Source organism: Myodes glareolus, chromosome 10 (assembly GCF_982192425.1).
Source record: "Myodes glareolus chromosome 10, mMyoGla1.1, whole genome shotgun sequence".
NCBI lineage: Eukaryota > Metazoa > Chordata > Mammalia > Rodentia > Cricetidae > Myodes > Myodes glareolus.
Genome location: NC_142035.1, coordinates 59,221,965 through 59,246,580, shown reverse-complemented (window position 1 = coordinate 59,246,580; position 24,616 = coordinate 59,221,965). Strand labels below are relative to the sequence as shown.

Sequence of the window (24,616 nt, the reverse complement as noted above, 5' to 3'; positions counted from 1 at the left end):
CGCGCCAGGTTCCACCCAAATTGAGTTTCCTACGCCCTCATTGGACAACATGCCAGTAAGACACGCCCACAACCAGTGGAGCGTCTGCGTGTTAGTTAGGCGTGCGGTATGGCGCGTTTCAGCCGCTCTATTGGCCAACATCGGAAACTCCACCCTCGAGGCGGTCAACCAATGGACGCACAGCAGGCTTCATTTAAACCGAATATAAAAGTCGGCTTGTCAACGCCTCGGGTGGCGCCAGTTTTGAACGGTGTTGTTTGAGTTGTCTGGCTGGTTTTCTGGGTGTCGCCGGGATAGCAGAACGCGATGACCGTCCCCTCTGCAGAGGAGCTGGACTCCTTCAAGTACAGTGACCTGCAAAATTTAGCCAAAAGGCTGGGCCTCCGGGCTAACCTGCGGGTACGGAGCTGGCTGGTGGTGCGGGCAGTTGGGTGGGCGGGGTAAGAGACCTGGGGTGTGGGGGACACGGGACGAAGGGACCGAGAGAACCCCCCCCCCGGGGACGCTGTTTTCGGGTGAATAGGTTTGGTTCACGGTGGCTGGGATTTGTTAAACGAAAGAGAAGCTACGATTTATTTTATTTGGAGGCTTTTTTCCAGGAACTCATAAAGACTTTTTACTGGAAACTCTGATGATTCTTCCCTGGTACCAGATGGGAAACGCAGGCCCATAAGACATAATCAGTGTATTGACTAATGCCGGTTATTAGGCAGTTGAAGGAAAAGTTGAATTGGCTTCTGGAAATCTCCAAACTACTACTGTTCAGTAAACTCTGTTAGTATCTTCATTCTCGTGGGCCTTTATTGGGGTGCCTAGCCATCCCGGCATACAAGGATGAAATTTTTTAAAACTGGTTAGGACTTTTGCAAGGTGTTTAGAGAAAATGTGATTTATTGTTAGATTGGGGCTTGCTATGTTGGAGTTGAGATTTCCCACATGTGTACCCGAGAGATTTGTACAGCAAACTGATATTTAACCTAAATATCTGTTCAGTCATCACAAATGATTTTAAATGGTTTAAACGGAATGAGGCCGCAGATGCTCCTCGGGTCTATAGGCCACCACTGCCTGACTGTAATAAGTTATCACACCACATCTGCTGCCTCTAATCTCATTTGCATCCCAACCCTAGCCCACCTCTCTCAGGTGGTTTAGGTTTTGCTTTCTAGCCTCCGATGTGTTATTTCTAGCTTATTTGGTAAATAAGCTATTTTCATATTAGTTCAGTGGGGAGCAGCAGCAGGCTTGTCTGTTCTGTTCACCTGTCTTCAGCTCCTAGAACAGTGCTTAGCACACACACCTGGGGTTGTGACCCACATGGCCGAAGGAGAGAGTTGACTCTAGGAAACTGTCCTCTGAACCCCACTGAGGCACTGTGACACACAGTTTGCACCTAGCTGGGTGGTGGTGGTGCAGGCCTGAAGTCGAGGCCATCCTGGGCTACAGAGCGAGTTCCAGTACAGCCAGGGCTACACAGAGAAACCCTGTCTCAAAAAAAAAAAAAATACAAAAGAACAAAAAACAAAACAACAACAAAAATTACCAGGAAACCTCAGGTTAGGTTCATTGAATAGGAAATTTTTTTAATAGTTGGGTGGCTTCATTCAGAGAACTCTAGTACAGTTGAAGTATGTGGCTTAGGCTCACGCCCCAACAAAACTGTACTTAAAGGGCAGGCAAATTTCGAGCTTTGCCATTCATTACTGATTAATGATAAATCGTGTAAGAAGGAAAGCAAAATTTAGAGGTTGAGCCCATCTTAAGTGCATAGAATCATATACATACAAGAAACACGGACTGACCGTGTTGTGTTTATATACTTAGGGGTGTGTGTGTGTGTGTGTGTATAAAACAACATGAATTTGAGAGATAGCAGGTCCAGGTACATGGATAGAGGTTGAAGGGGAAAGGAATGGTTGGGGGGCGGGGGTTGTAATTATATTTTAATTAAATTTTTAAGCCGGTTGATGGTGGTGCATGCCTTTAATCTCAAACACTCAAGTCAGAGGCAAAGTCAGGCAGAACTCTGAGTTCAAGACCAGCCTGGTCTACAGTGAGTTCTAGGACAGCCAGGACTACACAGAAACCCTGTCTTGAAAAAAAAACTAAAATGTTTAAGTCATTTTTTTTTTTTTTTGGAGGCAGAATCTAACTATATAGCTCTGTTTTGGAACTCACTATGTAGACCAGGCTGGCCTCAAACTCATAGAGATCTGCTTAGCTCTGTCTCCTGAGTGCTGGGATTAAAAGCATGTGCTACCATGCCCAGCTAAGAATTTTTTTTTTAAAACATAAATAAAATTTTTATTTTTCAAAAAGTGTTGAGCTGGGCGGTGTTGGTGCACGCCTTTAATCCCAACACACGGGAGGCAGAGGCAGGCGGATCTTTGTGAGTTCGAGGCCAGCCTGGTCTACAAGAGCTAGTTTCAGGACAGGCTCCAAAGCTACAGAGAAACCCTGTCTCAAAAAAACAAACAAACAAAAAAAATGTTTGACCTTCAACTACAAATCTGGGTGTAATGGGGGAAAAAAGAACCTAACTAATATATCTGACCTTTGATTATTTTTTTTCAAAGTTTTATTTATTATTTATTATGTGCACAGTATTCAACCTCCATGTATGCGTACAGGACAGAAGAGGGCACCAGTTCTCATTACAGATGGTTGTGAGCCACCATGTGGTTGCCGGGAATTAAACTCAGGACCTTTGGAAGAGCAGGCAATGCTCTTAACCACTGAGCCATCTCTCCAGCCCTGACATTTGATTATTTTGATATAGGGTCTCATTCTATAGCCCAGGTTGGCCTAGAAATCTCAGGAATTGCTATCCTGACTCCATTTGACCTTTTAAAAAAGGAAAGCCAGGGCTGGAGAGATGGCTCAGCAGTTAAGAGCATTGCCTGCCCTTCCAAAGGTCCTGAGTTCAATTCCCAGCAACTACATGGTGGCTCACAACCATCTGAAATGAGATCTGATGCCCTCTTCTGGCCTGCAGGCAGACACACAGACAGAATATTGTATACATAATAAATAAATAAATTTTTTTTTTTTAAAAAAAAGGAAAACCAGTTGGATCATTATTTATCTTCCAGAAAAGACAGGGAAGCTTTCCTAGAGTGGAAAGTGAGTGTCTCTACAGTTTAGGCACAGTTCTGGTTTCCTAAGCACCCAGTGGTTGCCCACTGCCCTGAAGCCAACTCTTTAGAGACTTCTCTTTGCTGCAAGGACAAAGTTTATTCTCAAGGGGCCTTATGAGGCAGGCCTAGCTAGCAAAATTGTGCTCCTGAATATTTTTCCAGAATTTTCTCAGCCTGCTCTCCGTTAGCTCAGTGTTTCAGCCGTGCTGAACTTGGTCATCTTCTGACCTGTTTGCTTACCCTTGCTTTTTCTCCATCTTGTTCTCTCTGTGTGGCCCTCTCTTCTCCATTTTCAAGATCTCAGCAACCCTAGCCAGGACATCTGTCTTAAATCTGGGGCATCCCATCACCTGCTGGCATTGGTCCTATCGAGCCCACACATCCAAAGCTTGCTCACAAACTTACCCCATTGTATTGCATTGTATGTCTGTTTTCTTTACCTGATTTTGCCCCTGGAATGTGAAATTCGTTTCTGTCCAGGCCAGCCTGACAAAGGACATTCAATAAACAGAAGAAAAGAGGTATCTCGCATTGCTTCCTTACCTATTTGACTTTGAATATAATAAATGCGCTCTTCTTTCTACAGGCAGACAAGTTGTTAAGAGCCTTGAAAGCCCACCTGAACCCAGAAATAAGGAAAGAAAATAAAAATCAGGTGAGTAATGTTCTTTATCAGTTGTTAGCTAGTAAAATGTTGTGTTTAGTTAAAAAGCAACTAATACTTAATTCGTGAGACTTAAGATGTAATAGATGGTGTAAAGGCTCATACTTGAAAGCCCAATATTGGGAGGTGGAGCCAGCACAGGCTACTAGAGTTATAGGCCAGATCTTGAACCTAGCTCAAAACAAAACAAAGCAAAAACAAAGAAAAATATATATTTATTATTATATGATGTTATCAGCATCAGTAATAGGACCAGGGACTGAATTGTCTCATCATTGTTATAAATGATGAAAATGCCACGTTATCTAATGAATTAAGATATCCTTAGACAAATGCATAAGTACCCGTATGTCATGACACATGCCTCCAGGGACTGAGGTGGAAGTCCAATACCAGCCTAAGCTCTTGTAAGACCCTGTCTTAAAAAGAAAACCAGAGGCCAGGCCTGATGGTGCATGCCTTTAACCCCAGCATTCAGGAAGCAGAGGTAGATGGATATCTGTGTTTGAGGCCAGCCTAGTCTACAAAGTGAGTTCTAGGACAACCAGGGATACACAGAGAAATCCTGTCTCGAAAAACAAAACAAACAAAAAAGAAAACAAGGAAAGCAGAAGTTAAGTATAGGTTCTGAGATGTAAGAGATAGCAGGAGAGATGTGGGTAGAGATTAAAGTCATAAACACCCAGGTTAAGGAACAGGTCTTCTTTAGGTCTGCTTTTTGTTGTTATTATTTTTAGGTTTGTTTGTTTTATTATATGGGAATAAGATCTCTGTAAGAGCAACAAGTGGATCTCTGTGAGTTTGAGGCTAGTTCCAGGACAGGCTCCAAAGCTCCAGAGAAACCCTGTCTCAGAAAACCAAAAGAAAAAGAAAAAAAGACACTGTCTGAAAAAACAACAGATGACAGGGATTCAGAAGCAGAGACTCTGTCCTTAGTGCAGTGGTGGAACGCTCACTGTCTTAACATGCATGCAGCCCTCTGCTCAGTTTCTCAGCACTTAACATGCATGCAGCCCTGTGCTCAGTTTCTCAGCACTTAACATGCATGCAGCCCTCTGCTCAGTTTCTCAGCACTTAACATGCATGCAGCCCTGTGCTCAGTTTCTCAGCACTAGGTTGAAAAAAAAAGGCTAAATGGGATAAGAAGTAGAGGGGTAATTAAAGATGCTCACACCTACAGTTTACAGGACGTGTTGCCTGTAAAGAACATTTGAAGGCGTATTTCAGGTTATGAAGGTGGTACTCTGACCAACGTGATATAATTCTGCTAGGAAGAAAGTAGGAAGAGCACAAATGAGCCACATTTTAACATAAAAGCCCTGAAAATATGAATGAGTATGCCAGGATTCCCTAGAGACAAATGAGGGGCCTACTGAACTTAAGCCTCAACAATAAACAAGGGTAAGAGAAACAATTGCTTTTCATAGTTGGTTTTGTATGTGACATCTGCCCCATCTCCAAGGTGCTGAGGGTCAAACTCTGGGCCTTGGACATACTAGTCAAGTGTTTTACCACTGAACTACGTACTTTCCAAATCTTGTAGTTAATATTTTAAGCCATATTTGCTGGACGATAAATCATATATATGTTTATCTTAAAAAATCAGACCCATGTGGTGGAACCTTACCTGCACCCCAGCACTCAAGAGTCTGAGACAGGAGGATCAGAAGTCAAAGTCAGCAGGGTAGCTTGGTGGCACCCTGTCTCAGAACAAGAAAGAAAGGGCTTGATAAGTTTACCCCAGTGTACCTGCCTAGCATGTGGGGTACCTAGATTTGATCCCTAGTACTAAAAACAACTATAATCCATCCAGATTATATGGTATGGGCGAAAAACCAAATCTTTTCCTTCTAACACAAAAATAAGAAATATAGCTAATATTCGGTATTCATTAATGAAAGGTACCTTTCCCACTGATATATAGAAGCCATTAACAATTATTTATTGTTTCTCTGTGTATCTTTGGCTGTCCTGGAACTCGCTCTGTAGAGCAGGCCGGCCTCAAACTCCAGAGATCCATCTTCCTCTACTTTCTGAGTACTGGGATTAAAGGCGCGTACTACCACTGCCTAGCTAACAGTGATTTCTTATATAAGCAGGTCTGTTTTGTCTGCTCTGCTTTCTTACCATACTGCATTCATATAGTAACGTTTCACTTCTTGTTTATGAAAATGCAAGTGCTACTTCCTTCTGTTTATCTGTGACAAGTCACTTTGGCTTAGGATGCAGTTGCTAAAGTACATACAGGATACGGCTCACATTGTCTCGTTTCCCAGGATGAGAATCAGTCTTCTGCATTCTCCTGTGATGAGACCGAGATACAGATTAGCTTCGAGGAGCAAGCTGAGAGGGAACCAGTCGATCATGTCACCAAAACAAGAAGGAAGCGCAAGACAGACCATGAAGTTTCTAACTTCCAGGTAAGTGGAACTATGCGAACCGAAGAGAAGCCACCATACGACCATAACCTTCCATAACCGGCATATTTTTAGTGAGCTTCCGTTTTCCTTCCCTGGCGACTCAGATGGCTGGAAACATACAATACGCTGCAAGCCCCTCAAAAGTACAGACCTGTGTCTACTGTACTCCCCAGCACATGGGAAGAAATAACAAGTATGAAGTACAAATTAAATACTCGCTAAAGGAGAAAGATGAGGGATGGCTCCGGGGTGGAGAGTGCTCTCTGCTCTGGAGTTTAGATGCTGGTACCCACGTGAAAGCCGGATGTGGTCTCATGCCCAGCTGTAGCTCTAGCGCTGAGGGAGTGGAAGCAGCACCTCCGGGACTTGTTGGCTGCCAGTCTAACCTCAAAACAAGATCTCCAAGTTCAGTGAGAGACCCTCAGAGGAGCAGAGGGAGTAACAGAGAGCCCTCCCCCCTCCACACACACGCGAGCGCGCACACACACACAGTGCCTTCCTCTGACCTTCATGCATACATAGTATGCAGTCCATGCATACATACTTCCATGTGCAATTCATACAAAAATCGATTGGATAAATGTGAATGCTCATATATCGTTCACATAGGTTGTCTGCAATAAATATGAAAGAGCGATCAACCTGAAGTGTACTTTGAAGTTTTCTTTCTTAGTTTGCTCCTAGCCTGATCATCATCCTGTGCTTAACCTTTCAGTAGTGTATGGTCATGCTGAATAGCAAGGACTTTCCTCACTTGCTTTGATTACACTGATTTTATTGTTTATTTTTTTTAAAGATTTATTTATTTATTACATATACAGTGTTCTGTATGCGTGTACAGCTGAAGGCCAGAACAGCGCACCAGACCTCATTACATGTGGTTGCTGGGAACTGAACTCAGGACTTCTGGAAGAACAGCCAGTGCTCTTAACCTCTAAGCCATCTCTTCAGCCTCCTGGTCTTATTCTTGTACCTTATAAAAACGAAACTGTGTTTTCCAAGCATAAAGATATACAGCTATAATCTCAAAGCTGGGAGACAGAGGAAAGAGGATCATGAGTTCAAGGACAACTGATGCTACCTAGTGAGATCCTGTCTCAACAACAGAAATCAAGTATAATTCTTACTACATGCAGTCATAATCCCTCCCTCCCTCCTTCCGTCCCTCTCCCCCTCCATCCTTTGACACAGGGTCTCACTGTATAGCCCTGACTGGCCTGGTACTCATTGTGTAGAGCAGGCTCAGCTTAAAGACATATACTACCATTACCATGCCTGGTCCTTCGGTGGTGCTGGTGCTTGTTTTGAATGAGTCCAACTCTCTAACCCCAGCTGGCCTTAAACTCATGGTAATTTGTGACAAGTCTTTCTTTGTCCTGCCAACCACTCACAAATAATGGCACAGAGAATACTTCTTTTTTTTTTAAGGATTTATTTATTATATAGACACTGTTCTGACTGCTTGTATGTCTGTAGACCAGAAGAGGGCGCCAGATCTAGTTACAGATGGTTGTGAGCCACCATGTGGTTGCTGGGAATTGAACTCAGGACCTTTGGAAGATCAGGCAGTGCTCTTAACCTCTCCGGCCCTGAGAATTCTTATTAATTATGAAAGCTGCTTGGCCTTAACTTAGGCCTGTCCCACCAGCTGTTATAACTTAAATTAACCTATATTTTTATTGATCTTATTTCTAGCACATGGTTCTTACCTTCCTCCCATTCTGTGTATCCATCTTGTTCAGTGTCTTCATGGCATCCTGCATGCCTCGATTCATCTCCTACTTCCTTTTTCCTAGCCCGGAAGTTCTGTCTATACCTTCTCTCTAGCTGTTGGCCCTCGGCTCTTTATTAAACCAATCACAGCAATGTATCTTCACACAGTGTACAATAGTAATTCTCCTGCCTCAACCCAAATGTTGGAATTATAGGAATGAGCCAACATGCCTATCCTAATTTCTAGTTTTTGCTTTGTAGTGGTTTTTTAAAGTTATTTTTTCTTAATTAATTTTTGGGGAGTGGGGGGACAGAGTTTCACTATGCAGCTGTTCTAGAACTCAGTCTACAGACCAGACTGGCCTTGAACTCACAGAGTCTGCCTGCTTCTCCTTCCCAAGTGCTGGATTTAAAGATGTATGTATGTCTTAGTCAGGGTTTCTATTGCTTTTGAAGAGACAGCTTATAGTTTGGGGTTAGCTTACAGTTTAGAAGATTTAGTCCGTTATCATCATGGTGGGTCATGGCATTGGGCAGACAGATATAGTGCTGGAAAAGATGCTAAGAGTTCTACATCTTGACCCGCAGGCAACAAAAGGAGTCTGTGACACTGGGCTTGAACACATGAGACCTCAAGGCCCACCCCCATAATGATACATGCACTTCTTCCAACAAAGTCACACACCTCTTAATAGTGCCACTCCATATGGGGACCATTTTCTTTCAAACTATCACAATGTGTGCCACCATGCCCAGCCATAATTACTTTTTTAAATTTACTTTTTTATTTTATGTATATGACTGTTTCGCCTGCATGTACGTCACATGCTGTGTTCATTCCTTGCACCCTTGAAGGCCAGAAAGGGAATTTAATTCCCTGAAACTGGAGTTAGAGATGGTGTTGACCCACCATGTGGTGCTGGTAATCAAACCCAGGTCCTCTGGAAAAGCAGCCAATGCTCTGAACCGCTGTGCCATCTCTCCAGCCCCTTAATACCATTCTAAAACTTTATTGTGTTGGGAGGGGCTATGGTGGGGCTGGGGTACATGCCATGACTTGCATGTGGAGGGGATGGGTGGGGGCTGTGGGTACATGCCAGGGCTTACATGTGGAGGGGATGGGTGAGGGCTGTGGGTACATGCCAGGGCTCACATGTGGAGGGGCTATGGTGGGGCTGGGGTACATGCCATGGCTCACACGTGGAGAGAGGGGGTGTGTTGGGGGCGGGGCATGTGCCAAGGCTTGCATGTGGAAGTCAGAAGACAACTTTCAGGATTATTTTTCTCTTTTCATCATGGAGAAACTCAGGATTTCCCAGGAATCAAACTCAGGTTTATTTCATATTCGGTTTTGAATTAATTTGGGTTACTTCATGTTCAGCTTTTCCTGTTGCCAGATTCTTTCTTGCCCCCATGTTTAGTTGTATGGCCCCATGGAGTAAGAAGATGTGTCTCAGTATTACTTCCTGGGAACACATACACCTTATTTTTTTTAGAATTGCTCTTTGGTTTTTTTTTTTTTCCTTTCAAAATTTGTTGCAGGATCATTCTGTGATAAAAAGAAGTGATCCTACTACATTACAGAATCAAGAAAATCAGGAAAACGAAGACCTCAGAGCTACTACACAAGTTCCTTCTCTGCCAGACCAGAGCCAGGAAGATGGGAGAGTGACTTCCTCAGGAAGAAATGGGGCCAATGGTATGCCAGCCAGGACTTTCAAACTGAAATTGCTGGGGATCAGGCGTTTTAGTCTGAGGAATGCAAGCCAGGCAGTTTGAAAGTGCAGAAATTGAGTCATGCATGGTGGCACACACCTTTAGGAGGTAGAGGCAGGCAGTAGAAGCAACTCCCCACTTGGTGTGTTTTGGTTGAATAATACCTGCATTACTAAAGGCTATCAGACACACTTCCTGTTTAACTGTGCCTCTAACAAGATCAAATAAGACATAGCTCATAGACGCAGATTAAATAATTTACCCTTAGCTGGGCAGTTGTGACACATACCTTCAGTACCAGAGACAGGCAGATCTCTGAGCTCGAGGCAGCACAGGCTCCAAAGCTACAGAGAAACCCTGTCTCAGAAAAGAAAAAAATTACCCTTTTCCTTATTGTTTCTTTGTCTAGGTTTTATGGTACTAAAAAGATGGAACTCGGTGCCTTGGCATTCTTAAAAGTTTTTTCTATCTCTGATTATTTAAGTCAACAGAGTTTAACGGAAAAAGTTTTAATTTGTTTTATATTTGTGTATTTAGACAATAAAAATTCAAAGAGGCCTTTGGAAAAAAGATCTCTGTGCACGGATGGGTTTTCCAAACTTGGGAACAATAAAAAGACTGCAGCCACTACACCAAGTAAGTTTTGTACACAAAGACACAAAACAGTTGCCCTCCTTCAGACTCCTGTTGGATAGGCAGTGATTGGCAGTGGCTGGTATCTGCTAGAATCTCAGGTATGGGGACCAGGGCTTATGTTCCACTGTCTTGGGTTCCTAGCCTCAGGACGATAGGAACCTGCCCTGACTTTCTCAGTGTAAAGTGGCAATGGCTATACTTCAGGCTTCGTGGGTTAGTATATAACTGGAGAATACTTTTTCCACTACTTCTGTGAAATACTATGTTCATGTTATAATCTCAGTACTTGGTAACTGGAGGTTTGGTTACATAACTTTGGACCAGCCTGTCTATTTTTGGTTTTTCAAGACAGGGTTTCTCTGTAGCTTTGGAGCCTGTCCTGGAACTAGCTCTGTAGACCAGGCTGGTCCCAAACTCACAGAGATTGGTCTGCCTCTGCCTCCCGAGTGCTGGGATTAAAGGCATGTGCCACCACCACCCAGCTCGAAATTTTAAAGGGTTTAAAATAAAATGAGACAGAAACCATATTAGTCTAACATATTTACTATTTGAGCCTTCACAGAAGTCTTTAACCTAGTGCTTTCCATCTCCAGAGGCTAGAGAAGTACCTCACGTGGTAGAGCGTGTGCTTAGCATGCAGGAGGCCCTATGTTTTAGTCCTATCACGCATGCACACACATGCATGCGTGTATACAAGATCTCTCTTGTGATGATTAAATAAAGGCCCTTTAACTAGCTGAAGTGGAAGAAGACAAATCTCTTCTTCTCCAAACCAGGCGTCAAGATGTGAACGCTTGGTGGTTTCTGAGATGAACACACTTTTCCTGAGTTTCCAAAGGTCGAGTGTTCTGGAATTACGTCTTAGTCAAGATGATATTAAAGTTGAACAAATGTTGAAAAAAACATAGGGAGGGTTAAAAATACATTTTTATCTGACTATTTTCATATTGTGATAACATTCTAGACTTTAAGAAGCTTCATGAGGCTCGTTTTAAGAAAATGGAATCCATTGATGAATATATTGTGAGAAAAAAGAAACACTTTAAAGAACACAATTCACTTAATGAATTGAAGGTATGCAGACAATACATGTTTTGTTATTGTTTTTTAGAACTAATTTATTTTCTTTTGTGTGTGTGAGTGTTTTGCCTACATGTAAATATGTGTACCATGTACTTGTCTGGTGCCCGTAGAGGTGAGACATGGGGTTGGATCCTCCGGAACTGGGGTTACAGATGGTTATGAGCTGCCATGTGAGTGCTGGGAATTAAACTCAAATCCTCTGGAAGAGTATCTAGTGCTCTAACCACTGAGCCATCTCTCCCTATCTTCTTTTTCTTTCTTTTTTTTCTCTTTTGACTTTTTTCAAGACAGACTCTCACTATGTAGCTCTTGCTGTTTTGGAACTCACTATATAAGCCCGGTGGCCTCAAACTCACAGAGATCCACCTACCTCTACCTCCTGGGTGCTAGAATTAAAGATGTGTGCCACTATTCCCACTATTCCTAGTTTCTTGTTAATTCTTTTTTTAAATAATTAATTTTTAAAAAAATTTTATTTTACATTCTGGCCACAGTTCCTCCTCCCTTCCCTTCTCCCCACACCTCCACCTAGCCCATTCACCATCTACTCCTCCCAACCAGTAAGGTCTCCCATGGGGAGTCAACAAAGTCTGGTCCATTAAGCTGAAACAGGACCAAGCCCTTCCCCTCTGCATTAAGACTGAGCATGGCATCTCACCATAGGGAATGGGCTCCAACAAGCTAGCTCATGCACCAGGGATAGATCCTGGTCCTACTGCCGGGGCTTCTCAGATAGTTCAAGCTTCACAACTGTCTCCCTTATAAGGAGGGCCTAGTTCAATCCCATGGAGGCTCCGCAGCTGTCGGTCCATAGCTCATGAGTTTCCATGAGCTTGGTTCAACTGTCTCTGTAGATTTCGCCATCATGATCTTGATCTCCCTTGCTCATATGTTACCTCCTCTCTGTCTTTAACTGGATTCCAAGAGCTCGACCTGGTGCTTGGTTGTGGATCTCTGTCTGGTTCCATCAATTACTGGATGAAGGTATACCTGCAGGCCAGAAGAGGGCACCAGATCTCATTAAGGATGGTTATGAGCCACCATGTGGTTGCTGGGAATTGAACTCAGGACCTTGGAAGAGCAGTCAGTGCTCTTAACAGCTGAACCATCTCTCCAGCCCCCGATATTTTGTTAATTCTTAAAATTCATGTTCTCAGGGGACTGGAGAGATGGCTCGGTGGTCAAAAGCACTGGACCACCAGAGGACCCGAGTTCAATTCCCAGTACCCACATGGCAGCTCACAACTGTCTGTAACCCCAGTTTCAGGGGATCTGACACCTTTACACCAATGCACATAAAATAAAGTTATTTTTTAAAAAGATTCATGTTCTCAGACTAAACTATTTGTTATCTGCCGTTTTGTTATGTAGCCAAAGCTGTGTTGTGGAATATTTATATATGTAAAGGTGTGTTACATTTGTTTCCCCTTGCCTGCCTAAAGCACCTGATTAGTCTAATAAAAAGCTGAAGAGCAGAGAGATAGACAGGACTGGTGGACAGAGAGAATAGGTAGGAGGAAGAATCTAGGCTCAAGAGAGAAGGGAGAATGAGAGGAAGATGCCCAGGGTCAGCTAGGCAGCTGCCAGCAAGTCAGACATGGAGGAAGTAGGAAAAATAGGATTAAAGGCATGTGCCATCTTAGCCCTTCTTGTTCTTTTTGTTTTGTTTTTAATTGTCATAGGATTTTATGTAGTCTAAGCTAGTCTTGAACTATCTCTGGATGAAACTGTGTTATGGGCATTTCACTACTAATTCCTTTCCGCCAATAGTTTTTTGGGTACTAGCCTCATGGTATGGCTTCTGTGTACATGATCTCTCTCTCTCTCTCTCTCTCTCTCTCTCTTTTGTTTTTGTTTTTGTTTTTTAAGACACGGTTTCCCTTTGTAGTTTTGGAGCCTGTCCTAGAACTCACTGTGTAGACCAGACTGGCCTCGAACTCACAGAGATTCACCTGTCTCTGCCTCCTGAGTGCTGGGATTAAAGGCATGCACCACCACTGCCTGGCCAGACATGATCTTTTTCTCATAAGGGAGAGGAAAGATCTCTCTCTCTTTCTCTCTCTCTCTCTCTGTCCTGGGTGGTGGTCAGAGATCCAATTGCAGCTTCCAGCGCCCCCAGGGCCGAGGACTCAGTGGCTGTCTACCTTATTGTTATTCATGAGTGTCTCTCATAAATATTTGATATCCCTTTATTTTGTGCTCTTGTGGACTCACCCATGCTTACAAGACTGGCCATGAACTCCTGATCTTCTTGCCTCTACCCTCCAAATGGAGGGATTACAGGGAATATACCTCCCTACCTGGTTTGAGAACAAGCTCTTATTTTGAAAGTTACATTGCGTATGTTGAGGTCAGAGGACCATTTGTGAGAGTTGGTTCTGCCTCTGTCATGTGGGCTGTGGGATGGAACGCAGGCAATCAGGCCTCTACCTTTAGCCACTCAGCTGCTTTGCTGGCCGAGATTTTAAATGGCGCTTTTTTCCTTCCTTTCAAAAGCAGCTTGAGAAAAAAGGGAGAGGGACCCCCGTTCCAGCAAGAGGAAGACTCTCTGTTCCCTGTACTCCTGCCAGGCAGCAGTTCTCACAAGACCAGTTCCTTGGCCCTGAAAGTCAGGATACTATGTGTCTGATTGGGTCAGGCAAACACTCCGTGCTTTCAGCAACTAAGATGAATGTCAGGTAAAGAGGATTGCATAGGTGTGTATATGTTTGTGTGTACATTGGGACTTAAATCTAGGGCCTTGGGTATTCTAGACAAGGGCCCTACCAGTGTTCAGTTATGCTTGGTGTGTGTGTGTGTGTGTGTGTGTGCATGTAGGTTTGTTGGACAGAAGACAGTCTCCAATTTTCACCATAGGCCTTCTGTGGTTTGTTTTTTATTTACTTATTTTAAAATTTTTAAAATTTTTGAGAATTTCCCACTGGCCTAGAATTTACCAAGTACGCCAGTCCTTCTGGCTCACCAGTCCCAGGAATTCATGACTACCTTCCCATTACTAGGATTACAAACCCACACCACCACACCTGTTTTTTGTTCTTTTGTTTTTATTTTTGTTTTTTTTGGTTTTTCGAGACAGGGTTTCACTGTAGTTTTAGAGCCTGTTCTGGAACTAGCTCTTGTAGACCAGGCTGGCCTCAAATTCACAGAGATCCGCCTGCCTCTGCCTCCCAGGTGCTGGAATTAAAGATGTGTGCAACCACTGCCCAGCTTGTTTTCAGAGATACTGAAATGTAGAATCATGTCTTAGTTACAGTTACTATTGCTGTAAAGGGGAGGGAAGGGTTTATTTGTTTATATTTCCACGTTCTTGTTCATTATTAGAGGAAGTCAGGACAGGAACTCAAGCAGGGCTGGTACCTGGGGCAGGAACTGGTGCTGAGGCCATGGAGGGGTGCTGCTTACTTGCTCAGTCTGCTTTCTTACAGAACCAGGACCACCAGCCCAGGATAGAGCCACGCACAATGGGCTAGGTCCTCCCCCATTAATCACCAATTAATAAAATGCCCTACAGCTGGGATTTACTGAAACTAGAGAGCCAATCACAAAAATACATGTCTTACATTTGGCATGAACAACCACCAAATGAAGTTGTTCAAGGCAGATGTTGCCGTGGTGTCCCTGGCAGAACGTCTCCCATCCCTTTGACTTGGTGTGGCCAGGAGGAAAAGGCAAAAGGACGGCATCTCTGGATTCCTGCCCTGGACCTTGAGTTGCATTGCCCTCCAAGTCCATCATCAACCAACACAAGAATACCAGAAAATACACAAACATACTTTATTTATTATTTCTAAAGGCTTATTAATGTGTGTAAGCATTTGGCTGCATGTGTGTGTACCACTTATATGCCCTGTGCTTCTGGCCAGCCAGAAGGTGTGAGATCCCCTGGAACTGAAGTCACAGATGGTTGTGGGCTGCCATGTGTGTGCTGAGAACTGAACCTGGGTCCTCTGTATGTGCATCCAGTGCTCTTAGCTGCTGAACTATCTCTCCAGCCCCTCAAAACTTACTTTACGAATAATGAAAGTTGACAAAAACATGTCTTTTGTGTGAGAAAGGTCGATTCACACAGCAGTATTTCCTGAGGCTCATGGGTCGCCTGGTGCTGGCCAGTGTTTCCATTTACAAGTTCTCGGTGACCTTGGTTACTCTTGTTACAAGTCTCACAGCTCTCGCTCCATGATTGCATTTAGGTTTTCAGCTGCTACCAAGGATAATGAACATAAGTACTCACTGACCAAGACTCCAGCCAGAAAGTCTCCACGTGTGACCCTACCTGGGAGTGCTTCAAAAGGCCAGGCTGTGTTCAGGACACCTAAGTTAAAGACTACAGAGAGGAATTCTACTACTGCAGGTAATACATAAATAAATAAATAAATAAATAAAAGGTTTTAGAACTTCTGAAACCAAGCATACCTCTTTCTCTAAGGTCTCTTCACGTGTATAAAATCAAGAACAAAAAAGTCATAGCATATTCTTCATTTGCAATGGTGAAGGAAATGCCAGACATAAGCTATAAACTCACATCAAGGTTCTCCATAGAATCCCTTGAAAATGTCGGGCGATAGCTGGTGCTAGACCAGAGCAGTCCGTGGTTTCCGACTGGAGAAGTCACTGGTGACGATAATCGGTCTGTAGACGCAGGGTCTCTGATGGGGTCATGGCCTAACTGAATAGGAAGAAGGAAAATTAAATTCAAGGGGCCAGGGCTAGGAGATGACTTAGTGAATAAAAACACTTGTCTTTTTTTTTTTCAAGACAGGATTTTTCAGTATAACAGTTCTGGCTGTGTTGGAACTCACTTTGTAGCCCAGGCCTTGAACTCACCAAGATCCGCTTGCCTCTGCCTTCCCATTGTTGGGATTAAAGGTGTGCACCACCACATCTGAAGCACTTGTCTTTTAAACATGGAACCTGGGTTCAATTCCTAGAACCTTTGTCTAACAAAAGAAAGCTGGATGTGTTGACAGCTTATTGTGATCCCAGTGCCAGGGAGACATAGACAACAACCGACTCCCTGGAGGTCACCAATTAGCGAGATCCAGGCCATCGTGTACCTGACCTCAAAAAGTCTGTGTGATCTCTCTGTGCCTGTTTCTGACTGTGTGTGTGTGTGTGTGTGTGTGTGTGTGTGTCTGTCTGTCTCTTATGCACAGTGCAGCTGAGGCTGGCTTGGACTCCAGTCTTCCCACCTTCACCTTGCAAGCGCTGCAGTTAGAGTTGTACCCTGTCACTCCCTGTGATTGGCTATCTGCTTTTCTCTTTTTTATTTTTTTAAAAAAAAAGATTCATGTATGTATATGTATGCACACTCACGTGTGCCAGAGCACACATTTGGAGGTCAGAGGTCAAACTGTGGGACTCACTCTATCTTACTACCATGTGGGTTTCCAGGGGTCAAACGCAGGTGGTTAGGCTTCATCGGAATCACTTTTATCTGCTGAGCCATTTCCCCAGCACTCAGCTATTTCAAGGCTTCTGTACCACAGGTGATCCTAGAAAAGGTTGAATCATTCAGAATATTCAGGGGCTGCTAACCGGGGAACAAACCTTATTGGTTATGTTTCTCATCTAGCTCACACACCTTCTTTCCTGCTTTTGAGCTCAACATCTACATCAATGACCCATACAGATAAATTCTGCCTGTTATAATAAATACCAAAGGCTGAATGGTTATAACGAAGGAAATGTCTTAGCTCTGGAGGCTAAATCAGGATCCTAGTGTGGCTGGGACCGAGTAAAGGCCCCTCACCTACCAAGCTAAGGCTAAGTAGGAAAGGCCCTTCTCAGGCGCATGCTCAGACAGCAAACCACGGGTCTTATTCCCTGTTCTGTTACTGTGAAGAGACACCATTGAAAGGTTTCTGTGCCCCAGAACTGGGTCTCTCCACCAATGCAATAAATCAGATCAAGCCAAATTAAGAATTGATAAATCCAGCCAGGCGGTGGTGATGCACACCTTTAATCCCATCACTCAGGAAGCAGAGACTGGCAGATCTCTGTGAGTTCAAGGCCAGCCTGGGCGACTGTGTAAGTTCCAGGACAGCCAGGGCTCTTACATAGAAAAACTATGTCCCCCAAAAATAAATAATTAAATGAAGTTCTTTGGTGTTTTGTTTTGTTTGTGTTTTCAGTTATTACCCCATTCAAGCTGACAGCTGAAGCAGCACAGACTCCAGGCTCCAGTAAGAAACCCGTATTTGATCTCCAGGCAAGCTTGTCTCGTCCCCTCAACTACAAACCACACAAAGGTATGTGGGTGGGATTGTTGGGAAGGGCAAGGCTGGAGGGCGATGTTAAACACCTCTGCATCAAAACACATCGAAGACCCTGGAAGGGTGTGCGTGTGTATGCGTGGTGTGCGTGCATGTGTGTGTGTACTATTATAAGGTATATAGTAGCAAAATCCTTCCTGGTGGTCATGAGACTCTGAATTTGATTCCTGAACACTGCAAAACAAGAGAAAAATATCATTCTATGACTTGGAAGAATCCTACTATGGAAATTTGTGCCCCTGCTTCCACATGAGTCTCTGACTTAAAAGAGTTTCCACTGAGCAGAAACCAACTGATCTGCTACACATTTGTTGACCGAGAATATAACTTGTGAATGCTGATGTCAGCCTAAGGGTCTCCTGAGCAGCCTTTCCATCTTTGCCTGCCACAGACAGGGTACGGAAATACCCGTTTGAGTTTCTTTTGTTTTGAGACAGGACTTCAAGTGTTCTAGCTGTCCTCAAATTTGCTCAAAGCCAAGAATGACTTTGAACTTCACAATGATGCGTTCTTTACTTTTAAAATTTTTTAACCCTTTTTAACTAAACCCTTTAACTAAAATAAGAATATTTAGTTCTGCTCTTAGCAGTTCTAAGGTATATGTCAGACTGACTTCATTTTGTGTATGGGTTTTTTGTTGTCTGATCTTTGTTGTGATGTTTTAAGAGACAGGGTTTATTGTGCCTTACATTTGGGGATGGGTCCAGTCCATTTTGGTGAAGGTGATGGGAAGAGCATGAGGCTGGCCCGTCACGTTCTCACGGTAGCTCTAGGCAGATCCGGTCCAGCACAGCAGGAAGACATGCAGCAGGAGAAGGAGACCATGCTGCATGTGGTCACATCGTGCTGGCTGGAAGCAGAGTGGCTTTTGATTCTGGGTCTCACTCTGGCCCAAGCTAGTCTGAAACTCACTCCCAGTGTACCCGTGAACTCATGGCCTTTTATTTCCTTCAGCTTCTCAAGGTGTGGAATTATTAGTGTGAGCTGCCATGCACAGTACCCACATAGGTGTTATATACTTACACACATGTCTACAAATAATTAAAAACACCTTTAAAATCTTAAACACATGAAATTATTTTTAAATGCTAATAAACATAATAACACAATTTTTTTTAAAGATTTATTTATTTATTTTCTTTACAGTATTCTGTCTGCATGTGTGCCTGCAGGCCAGAAGAGGGCACCAGATTTCTTTACAGATGGTTGTGAGCCACCATGTGGTTGCTGGGAATTGAACTCAGGACCTCTGGAAGAACAATCAGTATTCTTAATCTCTGAGCCATCTCTCCAGCCCCCTTAATAACACAATTTTAAGATAAATTATTTAATTGTTTTATTCAGTATGATGTATAGTTAAATTAACAACAAATTTAGTTATTGATATGTGCTTAGATTTTTTAAAATATTCTTTGTACTGTCTGTGTGCATGTAAGTGCAGTTATCAAATATTCTGAAACTGGAGTTGTAGGGGCTGTGGGGGATGAGAATAGTAGCTCTCTTTACCACTGAGCCCTCTCTAGCCCCTGTATTAGGGCTTTTCCCCATGACTTCCTCAGAGTTTAAAACAAATTGACACCAGGACCAGAAAGATGGCTCAGCAGGTAAAGTCAATTGCTACCAAATCTGACAGCCTAAATTTGCAATTCCTAGGACTCACGTGGTGGAAGGAGAGAGCCAACTGCAGCAAATCGTGTGTTGACCCCACACATGCCTTGGCAGTGCACACAAATAAATGTCGGGAAAAAAAGTCTTTGTACTCAAAACAACATATGCCCCAGGCCAGTGAGCTGCCGAGTGGGGAGAGTGCCAGCCGCACAACTCCGACCGTGCTGAGTTCCGTCCCCAGACCTGGTGGAGGAGTTCCGTCCCCAGACCTGGTGGAGGAGGACAGAACCAGCTCTCCAAACTTGTCCTCTTGCTCACGCTCATGCAGACATAATAACGATAAAGGTTTTTTATTAAAGCACATTATTTTTAGAGGAAACTGTTCACAGTGAAGTCAAGATACACAACAGAAAATACATGTAAGTATCTGTCAAGCAGAGTATTAACCCTGTCCTTTTCCTTACCCAGGAAAGCTGAAACCTTGGGGGCAATCTAAAGAAAACAGTTCTCTGAAGGAGGGTGTGAGCAGAGTCAGCTTCCACCGGAGAACTTACAAACAGCCTCACCTCCATACCAGGTGAGTACGTAATTACCTCAGATTTTCTAATTTCAAACACAGTGTACTAAAGTGAGGGGTAGGCTTCAAGGAGTGTCAGAAGAAGGGTGCTCTCTGCCATTTGCATTGACCTAACACAGTGTCTGTGACTAGACATTCTGCAGAGTACAGTTTAGCTCTGACTTAGAGTTCTGGAAGCCCAAGGTGCTGGTAGAATCTTATACTGTGTCACAAGATGGCAAATGGCCCGAGTGTGCGTGAGATGTATGGACTAGGCACTGGGAAAGGGTTCTGCTGTCTTTTGTTCTTTTTCTTTTTCTTTTTTCGAGACAGGGTTTCTCTGTGTAGCTTTGGAGCCTGTCTTGGAACTCACTCTGCAGACCAGGCTGGCCTCGAACTCACAGAGATCCACCTGCCTCTGCCTCCTGAATGTTGGGACTAAAGGTGTGCGCCACCACCATCTGGCTCTGCTGTCTTTTTAACAGCTTCCTCCCTGAAGAACTAGTTCATTCCTGAGGCTTGGCATCAGTCACTTCCAAGGGTGGTACCGGTAACCTAATTCTATAACCTAATTTTGTTTTTTCCTCAAGGCCCCACCCCCTAAGGATCCCAGTACATTGGGGACCAAGCTGGGACAAACCAGATTTAAGTCACCTTTAGAATCAGCCGCCATTAGAACTTACTTTAAAGTGAGCTAGGGCCTGTAATACATCATAGTGTACCTTTTTTTGTTGTTGTAAGGGTTTGGATTTTTTTGTTTGTTTGGTTTGTTTTGTTTTTGAGACAGGGTTTCTCTCTGTAGACCTGGCTATCCTGAAACTCCCTCTGTAGATCAGGCTGACCTTGAATTCAGAGATCTATCTGCCTCTGCCTCCCAAGTGCTGGGACTAAGGCATGTGCTAACACTGCCTGCCTATGATAACCTATCTAAAATTGTAAATTTTGTTAAGTATTTTCAGCTCTAGAAAAATGGATTCCAAACTGGGTTTGCAATGCACCGTGAATACTGCTTCAAGTTCTGTGGGACCTGTTCCCAACAGCACATGTAACTATCCCTGCAGACACCAGTGCTCAGTTATGAGCAGGTACAAGTTCTCCACTCTCAGGCAAACTAGGCATGTAAGGAGTGAGGTCCCACACAGACCCAAGCCAGGTGTAGGCCTGAGAGGCTGCAGCTGGTCTGGGCTGAATCACATTTTCTGCCTAGGACTCTCCCCATGCAGGTTACCTGTCCTCCACCTCTTGCCTCTATCCATTGCCACCAAGACCTTTTACTCCTTATAGGATAGCATGAGCCTGGGGTTGTCTCTAGTCAGTGGACCCTAGTTCTAGTACTGTGGCCAAACTATATGTTCGACTTCTCAGTCTTTAAAACTGCTTTTTGAAGTACAGGCACCGAATTCAGTCACCAAGGTGTCCTCTGGTTCTTGTTCATGTGTGACTTTAGAGTGCTGAGTTACTATGACAACCTGCAGCCTTTGCACGCAATGCTGACGAATGTTGGGAGGAGCGTGAGGTAGAGCCCAGTGCCCTGTAGACGTCTGTTATATGCATGTGCCAGATGCTATAACTAGCTGCCTCCTTAGCAGTACGTTCTCTAGTGTCTTCCGGAGCACCTAGATCAAGCCTAACAGAACCTGTCTGTCCCTTTTAGGGAAGAACAACGGAAGAAACATGAGCAAGAACGGAAGGAGAGGAAAGCAAAGGTCTTGGATGCTCGCAGAAACCTGGTTGTGACTAAAGCCCAGTGATCCACCGATCCCTTGACTCCCAACCTGTTTCTCTTTTGTAAATGTTCATCACCTCCTCTACTCCATTGAAAGCTTTCTTTTTACCATAACTTTCGGGCATAATTTGTGGAGTATCTGTTCTTTGTGTGCTATAGCTCTGAAAACACATTCTTACCTGTGAGTTCATAACTAAAGTGGTTTTCACCTATTGTCCTGTAGAACTCTGCATTTTAGAGACCTGTCCTTGGGGTTCTTGATGTGGGTTTTCCTTGCCAAGATCCTGCTAGTTCTAAGAGAGACAGCCTGCGTCCTTTCTGGACAGAAGCAGTTGCCTCGTGGCAGCAAGCCATGGCAGAAGCTTAGCGTGTGAGTGTGAGTGAGATACAGTCCACAGGAAAGGGAGGCTGAAGAGGCCACCTCTGCCTTCACTGTCTGGAAACCTAACTATCTTGTCTATTTGGTTATGGTTCACTATTTTATCAAGGTAAAAACATGCCTTAGCTTATAGGAGCCTTGTTCAGATCATTTCATGTAATTGCCAATTGTCACTCATTGCATTTTTAAAACAGAATTCCTTGGCTCTTTCTACTTGTTAAATAAAAGCTATAGGGCAGAGGGTGTGTATGCCTTAGTCGTACAGCCTCGTGTACCAAACACTGGACCCTGGATTTGACCCTGGTACCAATCTGAGAAACCGGGAATTGCAGCTGTCCAGGCTCCCATCTGTCAGACGTAAGCCTTCCTGGCTGTAAGGCAGAGAGGAGAGCAGCTAAACACAGCCTTGAGTTCTCTGCTCTGCATGTGACGATTCTGAGTTGTGTGTAATGCTTATGATTGTCATAAATAAAATGTTTTCATTGTGATAGGTTCATTCTTTTTAAATATAAGTTGCCCAGGATTTAGATGGCCATCAAAGGCCTGTCAGTACTTCCACATCCTCCCACCCACTTTTCTTCTGCAACAATTTTTTTTTCTTGAAATAAGGTCACAAGGTAGTTCATACTGGCCTCAAACTCATTTTGTATCTGAGGATGACCTTGAACTCCTGATCCTCTGGCCTCTACCTCCCAAGTGCATGCTGAGTTAGGTGTATATCATCATGCCTGGCTGTAAGGAAGTATTTTTCTTTTTCCCTTTGTTACTGGGTTTTGAATCTAAGGCCTTGCACTTACTACTAGAAACAGTAAGATAGCAAGGTTTATAGCCAACAGTTCTATTTATATATACTAAAAATCCATAAAGCTGAGCTGAGTGTGGTGCGTAAACCTATGATCCAGTACTCAGGAAGTAGAGGCAGAAGGATCAGAGGTTTGCCTGCCTTAGCTACGTGAGCCCCTTTCAGAAATAAACTATAGTGCTAGCTGGTGTGACTTGGTGGGGGGGCTCTTACCTAGCATGTACAAGGCCTTGGGTTTGACTTCCAGTGCCAGAAGTGTGTGTGTGTGGGGGAAACCTTAGCGTTAGAGAGAAGGCCCAGTGGTTAAGGGTGTGTACTAACAACTCTTGCATAGGACAAGTTTTTAGTAGCCAAGTCAGGCAGCTCACAACCAAAAAGAAATAAAAAGATTTAATTTTTAAAATTACGTGTATGTGTGTGGGTATATGCACAGAAGTGCTCTACCTAGGGGGATTCCACACCCTTTCCTAGACTTCATGACTGTCGGCACTCATGTGCATATACCCACACACATAATTTTATTTTTTATTTATTTATTTATTTTAAAGTAATTTTATTAAATTATAAAAGATTCCATTTACGCCCCTCTTCCCAACACCCTCCCACTCCCCCCCTCCCTACACACATAATTTTAAAAAATTAAATCTTTTTTTTTTCTTTTTGGTTTTTTGATACAGGGTTTCTCTGTAACAGTCCTGCCTGTCCTGGAATTCTTTCTGTAGACCAGGCTGGCCTACAGAATCCTCAGAGATCCTCCTGCCTCTGCCTCCCAAGTGCTGGGATGAAAGGTGTGTGCCCCCATCGCCTGGCCTGAAAATTAAATCTTAAAAAAAATAATAAACTAACTGGGTGTAGTGGCATCTTATTTTACTTTATGATTGCTGTGACAAAACACTATGACCAAGGCTCCTTGAAAATGTTTAGTTTGGGGCTCACAGTTCCAGTCATTAGAGTCCATGACGGCCATGGTGGGGAGCATTGCAGCATGGCATGCAGGCATGGTGGCATGTTCCTGGTGCAGTACTTGAGAGCTTACTTATTATTCACAATAGGAGGCAGAGAGAGCCTAAGGTTTTTGAAAGCTCAAAGTCCACCCCCAGTGACACACCTCCTCACCAAAGCCACATCTCCCAGTCCTTCCCAAACAGTTCCACCAACTGGGGACCAAGTATTCAAATATATGAGTATATGGGAGCCACTCCCATTTAAACCACTAATGGTGGCTCATACTTTTAATCACAGCACTTGGGGCAAAGAGGCAGGATTGCTGTGAGTTCAAGGCTAGCCTGGTCTATATAGTGTGCTCCAGGCCAGCCAAAGCTATATAGTGAGACCCTGTCTCAAAACAACAAAAACAATGCTCAACACTTTCCAAAGGATTTATCACATCCCATAATACCTCAGACAAGAATCAAACCTTTAGGACATGGGCCTTTGAGAGCCACTGCATATTCACAATATAGTGAAGGTTTATATATTAGAAAATGTAAAATATTGCTGAAAGAAACCAAAGGTCTAAATGAAGATATATTTCATGTCTGTCTCTCTTATAAGAGATTAAAATGAAAATACTCAAAATTTTTGAATAGAAAAAAAATTGGGGGGCAGTGGTGAGGTTGAGACAGGGTCTCTGTGTAGCCCTGGCTGTCCTGGAACTAACTCTGTACACCAGGTTGGCCTCTTAACTCACAGAAATTGGCTTGGTCCTGTCTCCCAAGTGCTGGGATTAAAGGCATGTACTACCACAGCCTGGCTTCTAAAATTTAAGTTATTACATATAAACATATAAAATGAGTATTAGGAGAGATTCTAAAAATGATCTTAAATATCCTATTTGGAATTGTGTCTCCTAGGGCGCTGTGGTTCACAGCAGCCTGCAATTCCAGTACCAGGGCATCCAATAC

The 24,616-nt window shown here is 43.6% G+C and overlaps 1 protein-coding gene across 6 annotated transcripts; it reads left to right on the top strand.

Annotated features, from left to right (window-relative positions):
- Positions 1–208: 208 nt before the first annotated feature.
- Positions 209–22,398, top strand: Nusap1 (nucleolar and spindle associated protein 1). 6 transcript variants are annotated; one of them, XM_048459744.3, is made up of 11 exons: positions 210–399; positions 3,724–3,792; positions 6,078–6,221; positions 9,519–9,633; positions 10,188–10,286; positions 11,251–11,360; positions 13,866–14,047; positions 15,560–15,720; positions 17,501–17,617; positions 19,718–19,826; positions 21,460–22,398. In XM_048459744.3, exons 1-11 carry the CDS (start codon positions 307–309, stop codon positions 21,554–21,556), a joined length of 1,296 nt encoding a protein of 431 aa, XP_048315701.3. In that variant the 5' UTR covers positions 210–306; the 3' UTR covers positions 21,557–22,398. The 6 variants fall into 6 exon arrangements, with proteins under 6 accessions (XP_048315703.3, XP_048315701.3, XP_048315700.3 ...); XM_048459743.3 differs by having other exon boundaries at positions 9,477–9,633; positions 13,869–14,047; XM_048459742.3 differs by having other exon boundaries at positions 9,477–9,633.
- The last annotated feature ends 2,218 nt before the right edge of the window (positions 22,399–24,616 follow it).

What these genes read in the sequence shown, in the direction of transcription:
- Nusap1 (XM_048459742.3), top strand. Translation starts at nt 307, where the DNA reads ATGACCGTCCCCTCTGCAGAGGAGCTGGACTCCTTCAAGTACAGTGAC. An exon ending in ATGAAGTTTCTAACTTCCAG is followed by an intron (nt 6,222 to 9,476) that starts GTAAGTGGAACT and finishes AATTTGTTGCAG; the next exon opens with GATCATTCTGTGATAAAAAG. An exon ending in AGGAAGAAATGGGGCCAATG is followed by an intron (nt 9,634 to 10,187) that starts GTATGCCAGCCA and finishes TTGTGTATTTAG; the next exon opens with ACAATAAAAATTCAAAGAGG.